The 14,605-nt window shown below is 57.1% G+C and overlaps 1 protein-coding gene across 2 annotated transcripts in view; it reads left to right on the forward strand.

The window, feature by feature from the left end:
* Window positions 1-7,488: 7,488 nt before the first annotated feature.
* Window positions 7,489-14,605, forward strand: part of KIF9 (kinesin family member 9) — a 37,407-nt gene continuing 30,290 nt past the window's right edge. Inside the window, exons 1-3 of one of the 2 annotated variants that reach the window (XM_030444918.1) lie at window positions 7,489-7,539; window positions 13,433-13,626; window positions 13,769-13,866. In XM_030444918.1, the coding sequence (XP_030300778.1) occupies window positions 13,774-13,866 (93 nt within the window). In that variant the 5' untranslated portion in view covers window positions 7,489-7,539; window positions 13,433-13,626; window positions 13,769-13,773. The remainder of the gene's footprint in view (window positions 7,540-13,432; window positions 13,627-13,768; window positions 13,867-14,605) is intronic. The other variant, XM_030444917.1, reaches the window with a different exon arrangement.

The raw sequence follows: 14,605 nt of genomic DNA on the forward strand, positions 1-14,605 counted from the left end.
AAAGGTGGGACACACACCCACAGAGAGAAGCTCACTCTTGCAAGAGGCAATGGAGAGGCCAGCAGCTCGTTGAGCCTCAGGAGCAAGAAAGGCTCCTCCTGTTATGTTTGGTGGACATTGTGGGCTACAGATGTCTAAAGAAGCAGCAGTGTGAGGAGCTGGCAACAGGAACATTCTCCCTGATTTGAAAAAGTGCCTGGGCTAACACTCTCCCTGAAAGGTATGACCAGCAAGCTCTTTGGATTGGAAACCCCTGAGCAGAGGGAAGCCAAGATAAGGATTCTCTCTTTGGAAACCCCTGAGCAGAGGGAAGGAAGCCAGGAGGATGGATCCCATGAGGAAGGGTTAAAACCCGTGTATGGAATCCCATGAGGAAGGGTTAAATCCTGTAATCCCATGAGGAACCAGAAACCCATGAGGAACCAGCAAGCTCTTTGGATTGGAAACCCCTGAGCAGAGGGAAGCCAGGAGGATGGAATCCCATGAGGAAGGGTTAAATCCCATGTATGGAATCCCATGAGGAACCAGCAAGCTCTTTGGAAACCCCTGAGCAGAGGGAAGCCAGGAGGATGGAATCCCACGAGGAAGGGTTAAATCCCATGTATGGAATCCCATGAGGAAGGGTTAAATCCCATGTATGGAATCCCATGAGGAACCAGCAAGCTCTTTGGAAACCCCTGAGCAGAGAGAAGCCAAGATAAGGATTCTCTCTTTGGAAACCCCTGAGCAGAGGGAAGCCAAGATAAGGATTCTCTCTTTGGAAACCCCTGAGCAGAGGGAAGCCAAGAGAAGAGCAGATACAGGAGGGAGAAGAACAACTCAAGTTGGAAAGGCAGAGACTTTGTGAGAAGTGCCTGGGCTGGTATGTTTGTAAGCTGGGGTTAAATCCCATAAGCTATAAGGGTATGATTGTAAAAAGAAAAAAAAAAAAGGGGGAAATGTAGAGAAACAAGATAAACCAGGTGCCTGGAGTTGCCAGAGAGTGGGTGTGAGTCCACCTGTGCCTGGTTAGGCCAGACCCCTTTTACCAGGGGCCAATAAAGGTGGGACACACACCCACAGAGAGAGCTCACTCTTGCAAGAGGCAATGGAGAGGCCAGCAGCTCGTTGAGCCTCAGGAGCAAGAAAGGCTCCTCCTGTTACACTGCTCCAAGCATCCCCCAAATCTGCTCCACCACCTGCAGAACAGCCAAGCATGGGGATTGCCAAGGATCCTGCTGGGATTTCCTGCTGGAATTCCACCTGATTTACCAGCAGCTCCTTTTGGGGTGCAGCTGCTGGAGGGTTTGGAAAGGTTGGAGAAAAATGGATTGGAAAAAAGGGGAGGAGAAAAGCCCCAAGAGGACTCTGAGCTCTCAGTCTGCTTTGGGATTGTGCAGGGAAGAAATATCCCAAACTCCCTGCAGCTTGGAACTTCCCCTTCTTGGGTTATTTACATTTAGTTTTATTTTAAAGAGACTTTTTCTGAGTAGTTGTGGAGGAAGCCCTGGAAATCTGGGACCTGAGCAGCCCCAACAAGAGGAGCTGATGTTCACTTTGCTCTTGGAGGAGTGCAGGAAGGCACAAAACTCCTTTTCTCCTTTTTTTTAGGAGAGCTTCAGCCTCGATTCTGACAGTGCCAATGCAGCCCTGGGTTCCCTTTGCTCAGCCTGCAGCTTCTCAGAGCTCTAAAACCCATTTGTAATTCCAGGATCCTTGCCCTGCTGACTGCAGTGCTGCAGCAAGCTGCTGGCACCTTGGCAGAGTCCAGGAAACAGAGCTGCCCATGGAGCTCTCATCCTGGGAGGATGTTTATTGGTAGGAGAAAACAGTTAAAAATTAAAAATAAATACAAAATAAACACAAAAAGTGATGCTCAGGAAGAAGAGGAATCCCCAGGAGCTTCTTCCCTGCAATTAAAAAAGCAGAGGAGGGACTGAACCCCCCTGCTCAGAGGTGGAACTGGAGCTCTTGGAGCTTCTGCAGCATTTCTGGGTGAGGTCAGGAAAGCTTTGGTTAAACACACACTGAGAGGGGAGGGGAAAAAAAGGAGAAATCCCCAATAAAAGGGATTCTTGTCAGAAATGGAAAAGCATCAGCAGTGCTGCCAGCAGGGACAAGGAAAGGTTGGGGAAGGGGAAAGGGGTGAAGTGATCCTAGGAAGAGCTCTCCCTGCCCCAGAGCCCAAGCTCAGGGGATGGCAACAGCCTGGGAGAGTTCTCCCACCTCCAGGGCTGGGAAATGTGGAAAATCCCAACTTCTTCCCAGCTGGAAGCAGCTGCAGGGGAAGGAGAGGACAGCTGCTGCTTGCCTGGAGATCTCAGCTTTACCCTGATATCATAAAAGCATAAAATGATGGGATTGTCATCATGGAATGGTCAGGGACCTCAAAGCTCCCCTCAAAGCAGGGGCAGGGATCTCCCCAGCAGCCCAGCTGGATTTATCCACAGGGTTCTCACCAAACCATCCTCAGGGGTGTTTAAGTAAAGGTTTCAGGGGGGAAATGTCTGATTATTTCTGTCAGGAAATGGAGCATCTTCCCAAGGAGGATGTGTGAGCTCAGCAATGCCAAGAGGAGAGGGATGTGGGGTGCCTGGGGAGGTGACAGAAGGGACTCTGTGTGAGCATCATGAGGTGCAGCAAGGCCCAGGGCAAGGTCCTGGGAGAGGACAAGCAGGAGAATCCATAAAGGGCTGGAGAGCATCCCTGAGGAGAAGGATTTGGGGGTGCTGGGGGGAGAGGAGAAGCTCCCCAGGAGCCATCAAACCCCCCCTGTGCTGAGCTGTGTGAGCAGCAGGGCCAGGGAGGGGATTGTCCCCCTCTGGTCCCCTCTGGGGAGACCCCCCTGGGGTAAAGCTGGGTCCAGCTCTGGGGTCCCCAGCAGCAGAAGGACACGGAGCTGTTGGAGCCAGTGCAGAGGAGGCCCTGGAGCTGCTGGGAGGGCTGGAGCAGCTCTGCTCTGGAGCCAGGCTGAGAGAGTTGGGGGTGTTGAGGCTGGAGAAGAGAAGGCTGCAATGGGGAGACCTTAGAGCACCTTCCAGTGCCTGAAGGGGCTCCAGGAAAGCTGGGGAGGGACTTGGGACAAGGGCCTGGAGGGATGGGAGCCTGCGAGGGGGAAGGGTTTGGAGCTGGGAGAGGGGAGATGGAGAGGAGATCTTGGGCAGGGAGGGAGGGAGGGAGAAATTGTTTGGGGTGAGGGTGCTGAGCCCCTGGCCCTGATGCTGAGGGACATGGGGTGGTGGTGGCCTTGGCAGTGCTGGGGGAAAGGTTGGACTCCATGATCTTACAGGTGTTTTCCAACCCAAACAATTCCATGATTCCATTCTGTGGAGTCTCTCTGCACTTGCACAGAGACATGAGAGGTAACAGAGAGCTGATCAGGACAGAGCTCAGAGCAGCTGGAGATGATCCCCACCATCATGCTTGGGTGCACAGTGTCCACCCAGCCCCATCCCTGCATCTCTGCAGCCAAGCAATGGAGATCTCTGGCTCTCTCCTCTTTCCTTTGGAGCAGGGACTTGTTTCAGGGGGACACAAAGAGATCCCTCAGGTGTTAGGAGATGTCCCTCCTGAGAGGGAAAGCTCACCTGGGCTGCTGGGAATCCTCCCCAGGAGCTGACCTGGAGAGCTCTGCCTCAGCATTGGCTGGGTCCTTCCTTGCTCCCTCTTTCCCAGCCAGATCCTTGGGGGAAATGATTGGGCAGGGAGGGAGGGAGGAAGAAATTGTTTGGGGTGAGGATGCTGAGCCCCTGGGTGCCCAGGTTGCCCAAGGAAGCTGTGGCTGCCCCATCCCTGGCAGTGTTGAAGGTTGGATGGGGCTTGGAGCCCCCCGGGCTGGGGGAGGGGTCCCTGACCATGGCAGGGGGGGTATTGGGGGGGATTTCAGGTGAGATGGCCCCAGGAAACAACCAAGCATTTCCTAAACACCTCGATATTTAAGAAACCAAGTTCTGCCCTACAACCTCTGCTCACTTTTACAAGATGCTGTTGGAGCAGAAAATCCCAAGCCTGCTTTGGAAGCCTGAAATCCCCTGAGTGATGATGGGAGCCCAGAGGAGGTTTGGGGTTTTTTTTTCCCCTCTTTTTACCAGAAGCAACAATTCCCAGTGGTTCAGCTCCTGGGACAGGCAGCAGGAGCCCCCAACCTGAGGAAAGTTTAGCCAGGGACCCCACAAAATGGTCTTTCATCCACTGTCCCCCCCAGAAAATGGGCAGGGGTGACACTGGCTCAGCTCTCAGGTCCCTTCCATCCCAACCCATTCCAGGATTCAGCTCCCAAGCCCAGCTGAGGCCCAGGAGCTGGAGCAGGGAGGGAATTCCTGGCTGGGGCTGAGCACTGGGATGTCAGGAGGTGGGAGGGTTTGCTGGGATGACTCAAGAGAAGGCAAGGAACCAAAGGGATTTGGATTCCAAGAGTCCCCTTGCCAGACATCTCAGCCCTTCCTGGGATCTCTCCAGGGTCATAAAGAATTATCCAGGCAGTGAGGAACATCAGGACTCATCTCTGGAACAGCAGAGACATTTCTCTAGGTTTTTCAGCCCGTGGAGGGATGGGAGGCTTCACACCCTGCCCAGAAAGCAAGAGTCTGGAGCAACAAATATCATCAAAAGGAAAAAAAGGAGTGGGGGTCAAGATGCTGCCAGCACTGCCAGGGCCCTCCCTCAGCCCCCCAAAACCTGGAGTGTGAATCAAGATGAAGAGAAGCAAGGAAAAGGGAAAGGACTTTGGGAAATGTATGGAAAAGCTGATCCAGAGGAGTCCCCATCTCCTGCAGCTCCTGAGGAATCCCCTGCAGCACCAGGGCCACCTCAGGAACACCACGTCCAGTTCTCCCCACCACAAACCAGTTCTGTCACTGGGTCCCCACTGCTGAGGAGGTGACAACCCCTGCAGAGGGGAGCTCAGCACTCCAGTCCCTCTCCCAGAGGATTTCTGGGGATCAAGTCATCCCCTTGACACCCCAAACCCCCATCCCTGGCAGAGGCAGGAGGAGGAGGAGGGGAACCCCTCCAGCTTTAATTAACAACTCCTGAGTTAATTGTGGGGTGACTCAACCCCCAGCCCAGAGCTTGCACATCCTCACCCAACCCCTCTGTGGTCTCTTCTGAAGGATTCCCAACATTTCCTGCTGTAAATGGGGTTAGGGATGGGGGGGTTGGGGTGTGGGGGGGTCCCTCTGAGCCCACCCAAGGACACAGCCCTGGGGGTTGGGGGCTTTTCAAGGAGAAAGGTTTAGGAGAGAGGAGGAATCTGCTCCCAGGCTTTGGAGAGAGCAGAGGTTGGGCTGGCAACCTCCCCCCCCACACAGGGGGATCCCAGGGGAAGGGTCCTGGGGTGCCCCTTTCCCTCCCCAAACCAACCCCAAAGTGAGGGATTGGGTCACTCTGCCTGGGAACAAAAAAAAACATAATTAAAACCCAACCAAACTCAACTGAGGCAGCTCCAAAGGAGAGAGAAGCTCCACAACCCCCCCAAGAGACCCCCAAACACCCCCTCCCTGGGCTTGGGGGTGCTCCAGCACCCCAATATCCCAATAAAGGGGATGGAGAGGGTCTCAGCCCCCCCCCCAAAACCATGGGAGGTTTATCCCCCCCTCAGCTCTCTCCTCCTACCCCAGGGGACCCCCAGATGCCTCCTCCCCACCAAAGGGACCCTGGGGGGGGGGTGTGGGTTCCTCAGCCCCCCCAGAACCAAGGGGAAGATCCCCAGCTCCCCACTCATGTCCTGAGGACCCTCAGGGGTCCCCCAAACCCCCCCTAAAGAGCCTGGGGGGGGGGGATGTGTGTCCCTCAACCCCCCCTCAGGACCCACTCCTGGCCCAGGGGCCCTCAGGTCCCTCTCAGTCCCCCCCTTACAGCTTGGGGGGTCCCTCAGCTTCCACCCCCCCCACCCCAACATTCTGGGGACCTCAGGGTCCCCCAGCTCCCCCTCAACTTCAGACCCTGGGGGGTTCCCCAGATCCTGGGGGGTCCCTCAGAGCCTGGAGGGGTCTCTTGGATTCTCGGGGGTCCCTCGGATCCTGTGAGGTCCCTCAAGTCCCTGGGGGGGTCCCTCAGATCCAGGGGGGTTCCTTGGATCCTGGGGGGGTCCCTCAGATCTTTGGGGGGTCTCTCAGATCCTGGGGGGTCCCTTGGATCCTGGGGGTCCCTCAGATCCTGGGGGGTCCCTCAGTCCCTGGGGGATGTCTCAGATCTTGGGGGGCCCCTCAGACCCTGGGGGGGTCCCTCAGCCCCTGGAGGGGTCCCTTGGATCCTGGGGTGTCCCTCAGATCCTGGGGTGTCCCTCAGTCCCTGGGGGATCTCTCAGAACCTGGGGGGGTTCCCTCAGACCCTGGGGGGGTCCCTCGGATCCTGTGAGATCCCTCAGAGTCTGGGGGGGTCCCTTGGATCCTGGGGAGTCCCTTGGATTCTCGGGGGTCCCTCATTCCCTGGGGGGGTCCCTTAGAGCCTGGGGGGTCCCCCAGATCCCGGGGGGTCCCTTGGATCCTGTGAGATCCCTCAGCCCCTGGGGGGGTCCCTTGGATTCTCGGGGGTCCCTCAGATCATGGGGGGCCCCTCAGACCCTGGAGGGGGTCCGTCAGTCCCTGGGGGATCTCTCAGATCTTGGGGGGGTCCCTTGGATCCTGTGAGGTCCCTCAGTCCCTGGGGGGGTCCCTCAGTCTCTGGGGGGGGGTCCCTCAGAACCTGAGGGGGTCTCTTGGATTCTCGGGGATCCCTCAGAGCCTGGGGGGTCCCTCGGATCCTGTAAGATCCCTCACATCTTGGGGGGCCTCTCAGATCCTGGGGGGGTCCCTCGGAAGCAGGGGGGGGGCCCTTGGATCCTGGGGGGGGTCCCTCGGATCCTGTGAGATACCTGTGACCCCCCCCCTGGGGGAGTCCTTTAGATCATGGGGGGCCCCTCAGACCCTGGGGGGATCTCTCAGTCCCTGGGGGGTCCCTTGGATTCTCGGGGGTCCCTCAGCCCCTGAGGGGTCCCTCATTCCCTGGGGGGTCCCTCATTCCCTGGGGGGATCCCTCAATCCCTGGGGTGTCCCTCATTCCCTGGGGGGATCCCTCAGTCCCTGGGGGATCCCTCATTCCCTGGGGGGATCCCTCAATCCCTGGGGGGTCCCTCAATCCCTGGGGGGTCCCTCATTCCCTGGTGGGTCCCTCAGCTCCCCCCTCCCCTCACTCCCCGGCTCCCCCGGGCCGGGCCGGGCCGCACCTTGAGGGTGACATCGCAGAGCTTTCCCTGCCGCCGGATCTCTCCCATGACTCCATAGCCCCGGCTGGGCAAATCGCCCACCGAGAAGTGCACCAGGTCCTCGGGGTCCAGTTCGGGTTCGGCCGCCGCCGCCTCCAGCATCTTCCCGGCCGCTTCCCCCCCCCCCCACGCCCCGCTTCGCCTCCCCCGCCCTTTGTCCCCTCCCGCCCGCCGTACCGCCGCCTCCCGCCCGCTTCCGTTCAACCGTCACTTCCGGGCCCTCTCCCGGAAGCGGGGAGGGAGAGGTTCGGTTGCCATGGCAACGGGCGGCCTAGCTCCCCTGCGGCTTTCCGCCTGAGCAGAGGGGGAGAAGGAAGGTGAGGAGGGAGAGGAGGGGGAGGATGGTGCCCCCCCTCTTCCACCCCTGAGGGTCTCCTCCTCCTCGGGAACCTGCTCGGCACCCGCCTGTCCCGGCACGGTGTTCCCAGAGGCTGCGGCTGCCCCCCGGGGCTCCTCAGGGCCTCGTCCCCCTCCTCACAGCTTCATGACCCCCTCCGGGCCTCGTCCCCCTCCTCACAGCTTCATCACATTCCTCAAGGATTCGTCTCCCTCCTCAAGGCGTCAGTTCCCTCCTCCAAGCCATGGCCTCCTCCTCAAGGCCTCTTCCCCCTTCCCAAGGATTCATCCCCCTCCTCAAGGCTTCATCCCCCTCCTCAATGTCTTGACCCCTTCCCCAAACCCTTGTCCCCTCCTCCAGTCCTCATCCCCCTCCTCCAAGCCATCTTCCCCTCCTCAAGGTCTCTTCCCCCTTCCCAAGGATTCATCCCCCTCCTCAGAGCTTCATCCCCCTCCTCAAGGCTTCATCCCCCTTATCAAAGCCTCGTCCCCCTCCTCAAAACCATGGCCCCCTCTTCAAGGTCCCTTCCCCCTCCTCAAGGCTTCATCCCCCTCTTCAATGTCTTGGCTCCTTCCCCAAACCCTTGACCCCTCCTCCAAGCCATGGCCCCCTCCTCAAGGCATCTTCCTCCTCCTCAGAGCTTCACCCCCCTCCTCAAGGCTTCATCCCCCTCTTAAATGTCTTGACCTCTTCCCCAAACCCTTCTCCCCTCCTCCAGTCCTCATCCCCCTCCTCCAAGCCATCTTCCCCCCTCCTCAAGGTCTCTTTCCCCTTCCCAAAGGTTCATCCCCCTCCTCAAGGCTTCAGCCCCCTCCTCCAAGCCATGGCCCCCTCTTCAAGGTCTCTTCCCCCTCCTTAGAGCTTCATCCCCCTCCTCAAGGCTTCATCTTCCTTCTCAAAGGCTTCATTCCGCTCCTCAAAGCTTCATCCCCTTCCTCAAGGCTTTGTCTTCCTCCTCCAGGCCTCATCCCCCTCCTCAATGTCTTGACCTCTTCCCCAAACCCTTCTCCCCTCCTCCAGTCCTCATCCCCCTCCTCCAAGCCATCTTCCCCCCTCCTCAAGGTCTCTTTCCCCTTCCCAAAGCTTCATCCCCCTCCTCAAGGCTTCAGCCCCCTCCTCAAGGCTTCGTCCCCCTCCTCCAAGCCATGGCCCCCTCTTCAAGGTCTCTTCCCCCTCCTCAGAGCTTCATCCCCCTCCTCAAGCCTTCATCTTCCTTCTCAAGGCTTCATCCCCCTTATCAAAGCCTCGTCCCCCTCCTCAAGGTCTCTTCCCCCTCCTCAAGGCTTCATCCCCCTCCTCAATGTCTTGGCTCTTTCCCCAAACCCTTGACCCCTCCTCTAAGCCATGGCCCCTCCTCAAGGTCTCTTTCCCCTTCTCAAAGCTTTATCCCCCTCGTCCAGGCTTCATCCCCCTCCTCAATGTCTTGACCCCTTCCCCAAACCCTTCTCCCCTCCTCCAGTCCTCATCCCCCTCCTCCAAGCCATCTTCCCCCCTCCTCAAGGTCTCTTCCCCCTTCTCAAAGCTTCATTCCCCTCCTCAAGGCTTTGTCTTCCTCCTCAAAGCTTCATCTTCCTCCTCAAGGCTTCATCCCCCCCCTCAAAGCCATGGCCCCCTCCTCAAGGCATCTTCCTCCTCCTCAGAGCTTCACCCCCCTCCTCAAGGCTTCATCCCCCTCTTAAATGTCTTGACCCCTTCCCCAAACCCTTGTGCCCTCCTCCAGTCCTCATCCCCCTCCTCCAAGCCATCTTTCCCCCTCCTCAAGGTCTCTTTCCCCTTCTCAAAGCTTCATCCCCCTCCTCAAGGCTTCATCCCCCTCCTCCAAGCCATGGCCCCCTCTTCAAGGCCTCTTCCCCCTTCCCAAGGATTCACCCCCCTCCTTCAGGCTTCACCCCCCTCCACAAGGCTTCATCCCCCTCCTCAATGTCTTGACCCCTTCCCCAAACCCTTGTTCCCTCCTCCAGTCCTCATCCCCCTCTTCCAAGCCATGTTGCCCTCTCCTCAAGGCCTCTTCCCCCTTCCCAAAGGTTCATCCCCCTACTCAAGGCTTCGTCCCCCTCCTCCAAGCCATGGCCCCCTCTTCAAGGTCTCTATCCCCTCCTCAAGGCTTCATCCCCCTCCTCAAGGCTTCGTCCCCCTCCTCAAAACCATGGCCCCCTCTTCAAGGTCTCTTCCCCCTCCTCAAGGCTTTGTCCCCCTCCTCAATGTCTTGACCCCTTCCCCAAACCCTTGTCCCCTCCCCCAGTCCTCATCCTCCTCCTCCAAGCCATCTTTCCCCCTCCTTAAGGCTTCATCCCCCTTCCCAAACCTTCATCCCCCTCCTCAGACCCTCACTCCCTCCTCCAGCTCTGTCCCCTCCTCGTGGCTTCCTCCTCCCCCCCCAAAAGCAGCTTTGTCCCCCACTTGTGCTGAGGACACGGGGTGGTGATTTTAAACTAAAAACAAAAGGGGAGATGGAGAGGAGATCTTGGGGAGAAAGAACTTGTTTGGGGTGAGGGTGCTGAGCCCCTGGGTGCCCAGGTTGCCCAAGGAAGCTGTGGCTGCCCCATCCCTGGCAGTGTTGAAGGTTGGATGGGGCTTGGAGCCCCCTGGGCTGGGGGAGGGGTCCCTGACCATGGCAGGGGGGGCACTGGGGGGGGATTTAAGGTCCCTTCCAACCCAAACCACTCCCTGGTTCTATAGAACCCACCCCAGGCTGTGTCTCACTGGTGCCCTTTCAACATTTGGAGCCTGGAGGAGGATTTGGGGGTGGAAGAGCCAGGAATGTTTCTGATTTTTGATCAGTTGATCCATTAACATTTTTCAATAAAAATTCCACTGCAGACTAAAAAAAAAACAAAAACCCAAAACCCCAACAAATCCACAATAAAAAATCAGCTTAGTTGGATGCTCAGGGTGTTGCAGGTGACCTGGAGAGCTTTGGGTCTCTGGAGGCTGCTGGGGACGTGGTGCTCCTTCCCCTTCCCTTCCCCTTCCTTTTCCTTTCCTTTCCTTTCCTTTCCTTTCCTTTCCTTTCCTTTCCTTTCCTTTCCTTTCCTTTCCTTTCCTTTCCTTTCCTTTCCTTTCCTTTCCTTTCCTTTCCTTTCCTTTCCTTTCCTTTCCTTTCCTTTCCTTTCCTTTCCTTTCCTTTCCTTTCCTTTCCCCTTTCCTTTCCTTTCCTTTCCTTTCCTTTCCTTCCCCTTCCCCTTCCCCTTCCCCTTCCCCTTCCCCTTCCCCTTCCCCTTCCCCTCCCCCTTCCCCTTCCCCTTCCCCCCCCCCCCCTCCCCTCCCCTCCCCTCCCCCCCCCCCCTCCCCTCCCCTCCCCTCCCTCCCCTCCCCTCCCTCCCTTCCCTTCCCCTTCCCTTCCCCTTCCCCTTCCCCTTCCCTTCCCCTTCCCTTCCCCTTCCTTCCCTTCCCCTTCCCCTTCCCCTTCCCCTTCCCCTTCCCTTCCCCTTCCCCTTCCCCTTCCCCTTCCCTTTCCCCTTCCCTTCCCCCTTCCCTTCCCTTCCCTTCCCTTCCCTTCCCTTCCCTTCCCTTCCCTTCCCTTCCCTTCCCTTCCCTTCCCTTCCCTTCCCTTCCCTTCCTTCCTTCCCTTCCCTTCCTTCCCTTCCTTCCCTTCCCTTCCTTCCCTTCCCTTCCCTTCCCTTCCCTTCCCTTCCCTTCCCTTCCTTCCCTTCCCTTCCCTTCCCTCCCCCTCCCCTCCCCTCCCTCCCCTCCCCTTCCCCTTCCCCTTCCCCTCCCCTTCCCCTTCCCCTTCCCCTTCCCTTCCCCTTCCCCTTCCCCTTCCCTTCCCCTTCCCTTCCCCTTCCCCTTCCCTTCCCCTTCCCCTTCCCCTTCCCCTTCCCCTTCCCCTTCCCCTTCCCCTTCCCTTCCCCTTCCCTTTCCCTTCCCCTTCCCCTTCCCCTTCCCCTTCCCCTTCCCCTTCCCCTCCCCTTCCCCTTCCCTTTCCCTTTCCCTTCCCCTTCCCCTTCCCCTTCCCCTTCCCCTTCCCTTTCCCTTTCCCTTCCCCTTTTTCCCTTCCCTATTTTTAGGGTCAGGATTAGTGGGGTTGGGTTGGGGTTGGGTTGGGGTTGGGTTGGGGTTGGGTTGGGGTTGGGCTGCATGGGTTTTAGGAGATCTTTCCCAATCTGATCCCAAATACTCCCAGGAGGAATTCCTTCTCTCCTGAGCAACGAGGGAAATCCCACTCCTTTGGAACTCTGCTGTCTCCCTCTGATCCAAAGGAGGGGGACTTTGGCCTCAGTTTTCCCTTCCCTCCCTCTCCCTCTCCCATGCTCCTTCCTGCCCCTTGGCTGAACTCAAACACTTCCAGGGGCTTCTCCAACCACAGCGATTCCAGGATTCCAAATAAAACACAAACCCTTCCAGTCTGGGTTGGATTTTTGTGTCCTTACCCAGCCAAGGGGCATTGCCAGGCTGCTCCCAACTTCAAAACTCCATTTTTTATTTTTATTTTCTTTTAAAGAATCTCATTCTGTATCATTTCTCTATACCCTGCAGCAGGGATTGTCTTGGCATGGATGTGGTGCTCAAGGAGGAGGTGCCCAGGGTGCCATCCCCAGGGAATCATCCCAGGGGGGTTAAATGAAGTCTCATTAAATAAAGTTAAGAAGAGTCAGAGGAGATGAGGTGAGGGAGGGATCAGAAATGAGAGGAAGACACAAAAACAGAGAAGGTTTGGGCTGGGCACAGACTGCAGGGAACAGCTGAGGGAAAAATGGGATCTGCATCTTCCAGAGAGCCAAAAGTTGTCCCTGATCCTTAGGGGGGGGTTGGACAGGTACAGAATTCCTTTGTTCCCCTTTGGGCAAGGAAATAAACCTGAGCTGGGCAGAGGTTCCACCTGGCAGATGAGAACCTCTGGGCACAGCCAGCTGGAGGATTGCAGTGGAAGGGTCAAAGTGCTGCACCCAGGAGGAGAAAACACCCTGTAAGAGGGACTCAGAATCATTGGGGTTGGAAAAATCCTTCAAGTTCATCCAAGCCCAACCCTTCCCCCAGCACTGCCAGGGCCACCCCAGCCCATGTCCCTCATCCCCACATCCCCAGGGTTTTCTCTGAAACCCCTCCAGGGATGATGGGGACTCCAGCCCTGCCCTGGGCAGCCTGGGCCAGGCCCTGACAACCCTTTCCAGACAGAAATTCTTCCCCAGCTCCAACCTAAACCTCCCCTGGCACAACTTGAGTTGTGCCCAAAGTTCCTCTTGTCCCATCCCTTGTTCCTTGGGAGCAGAGCCCGACCCCCCCTGGCTCCAACCTCCTCTCAGGGGGTTGCAGAGAGCCACAAGGTCTCCCCTCAGCCTCCTCTGCTCCAGGATCAACACCCCCAGGGCCCTCAGCTGCTCCTCACAACTTCTCCAGACCCTTCTCCATCTTCTCCAGCCCCTCCTCCATGCTCTCCAGACCTTCTCCTTGTGCTCCAGACCCTTCCCCACCTCCATCCCCTTCTCTGCACACTCTCCAGACCCTCAATGTCTCTTTTCTGACCCAAAACTGACCCCAGGATTTGAGGAGCACCTCACCAGCACCCAGCACAAGGTTGTTGGGGTTGATCCTTTGCCATCTTCCTCACTGCATCCCAAAACCAAGAGCTCAGCCTGGATTCCATCCCCCATCTCCTTCTTGCTCTCCAGACCCTTCTCCATCTTCTCCAGCCCCTCCTCCATGCTCTCCAGACCTTCTCCTTGTGCTCCAGACCCTTCCCCACCTCCATCCCCTTCTCTTTTGGAAGCAGCTGCATGGATCCTGTGACTCCTTCTCCCATGGGTTTTGGTCAGCAGATCCTTCAGGCCTTGCAGGGTATTTGACCAGAAGAGCAACACCAGATTTGTATCACATATTAGTTGTCAGATCTGTGGCTTTTTCTTCCATAAAATTTTAAGTTTGGTGTTTGCCAGAAACTGTGAAACCTTTTGGAATATCAGATGAAAGTAAAGTTGGATTCAGTGCATGCTGTGAGGAGCCTCAGGAGCTGGCAGCACAGACCTGGAGGAACATCCCCTGCAAACCTTCACACCCAGAAAATGACAAAAAAAAAAAGCAAATCCATCTCAGATCCCCACCATCACTTTGCTTCATGAGGCAAAGAGAAGTAAAACTCAGTGTTGTCTCACACTTTGTGTTTAAACTCAGCTACTCCAGCTCCCCTTTTCCTGACAAATGCCATCCCAGTTCATTCCAGGGTCTGCAGTGTTGATCATTTCCCTTCTGTTTCCCCCCAACTTCTTCTCCAGGTAAAATGGATGCAGAGAGACAAATCCAAACCTTTGTGAGGATCAAACCCACGTCTCAGTTTGCTCAAGAGCTGATCAAGTTTGGGCCAGACAAGAAGGTAGAGAGGAAAAGCTGGGAGTGGGGAAGGTTTGGGAATTGGGTTTGGTTTTAGCCCTGGAACTGAGTCCTGTGCCCAGTTGTGGAGTCCCCAACCCCAGAAGGACACAGAGCTCCTGGAAGGTGTCCAGAGCAGAGCCACTCAAATGCTCAGAGGGCTGAGCACCTCCCTGGGAAGCCAGGCTGAGGGATTGGGGTTGTTGAGGCTGGAGAAGAGGAGGCTCCCAGGGGAGCTCAGAGCAACCTTCCAATATCTGAAGGGGCTCCAAGAAAGCTGGGGGAGGGCTTTGGACACGGGGGGGTAGGGAGAGGAGAAGGGAAATGGGTTAAAAGTTGGAGAGAAAGGGGAGATTGAGGTTGGAGATGGGGAAGGGATTCTTGGATTTGAGGCTGGTGAGACATTGGCCTCAGCATCTGTGTTAGATAAAAACCTGAGGCTCTGGGCAGAACTTCTAGCAGTCTGCCAGTACCTGAAGAGCCCCCAGAAAAGCTGAGGAGGGACAATTTACAAGGGCCTGGAGTGATAGGATGAGGGGGAAGAGTTTCAAAGTGGAAGAGAGGAGATTGAGTTGAGATATTAGGAGGAAATTGTTTGGGGTGAGGGTGCTGAGCCCCTGGGTGCCCAGGTTGCCCAAGGAAGCTGTGGCTGCCCCATCCCTGGCAGTGTTGAAGGTTGGATGGGGCTTGGAGCCCCCTGGGCTGGGGGAGGGGTCCCTGACCATGGCAGGGGGGGCACTGGG

Source organism: Calypte anna, chromosome 2 (assembly GCF_003957555.1).
Source record: "Calypte anna isolate BGI_N300 chromosome 2, bCalAnn1_v1.p, whole genome shotgun sequence".
Lineage (NCBI taxonomy): Eukaryota > Metazoa > Chordata > Aves > Apodiformes > Trochilidae > Calypte > Calypte anna.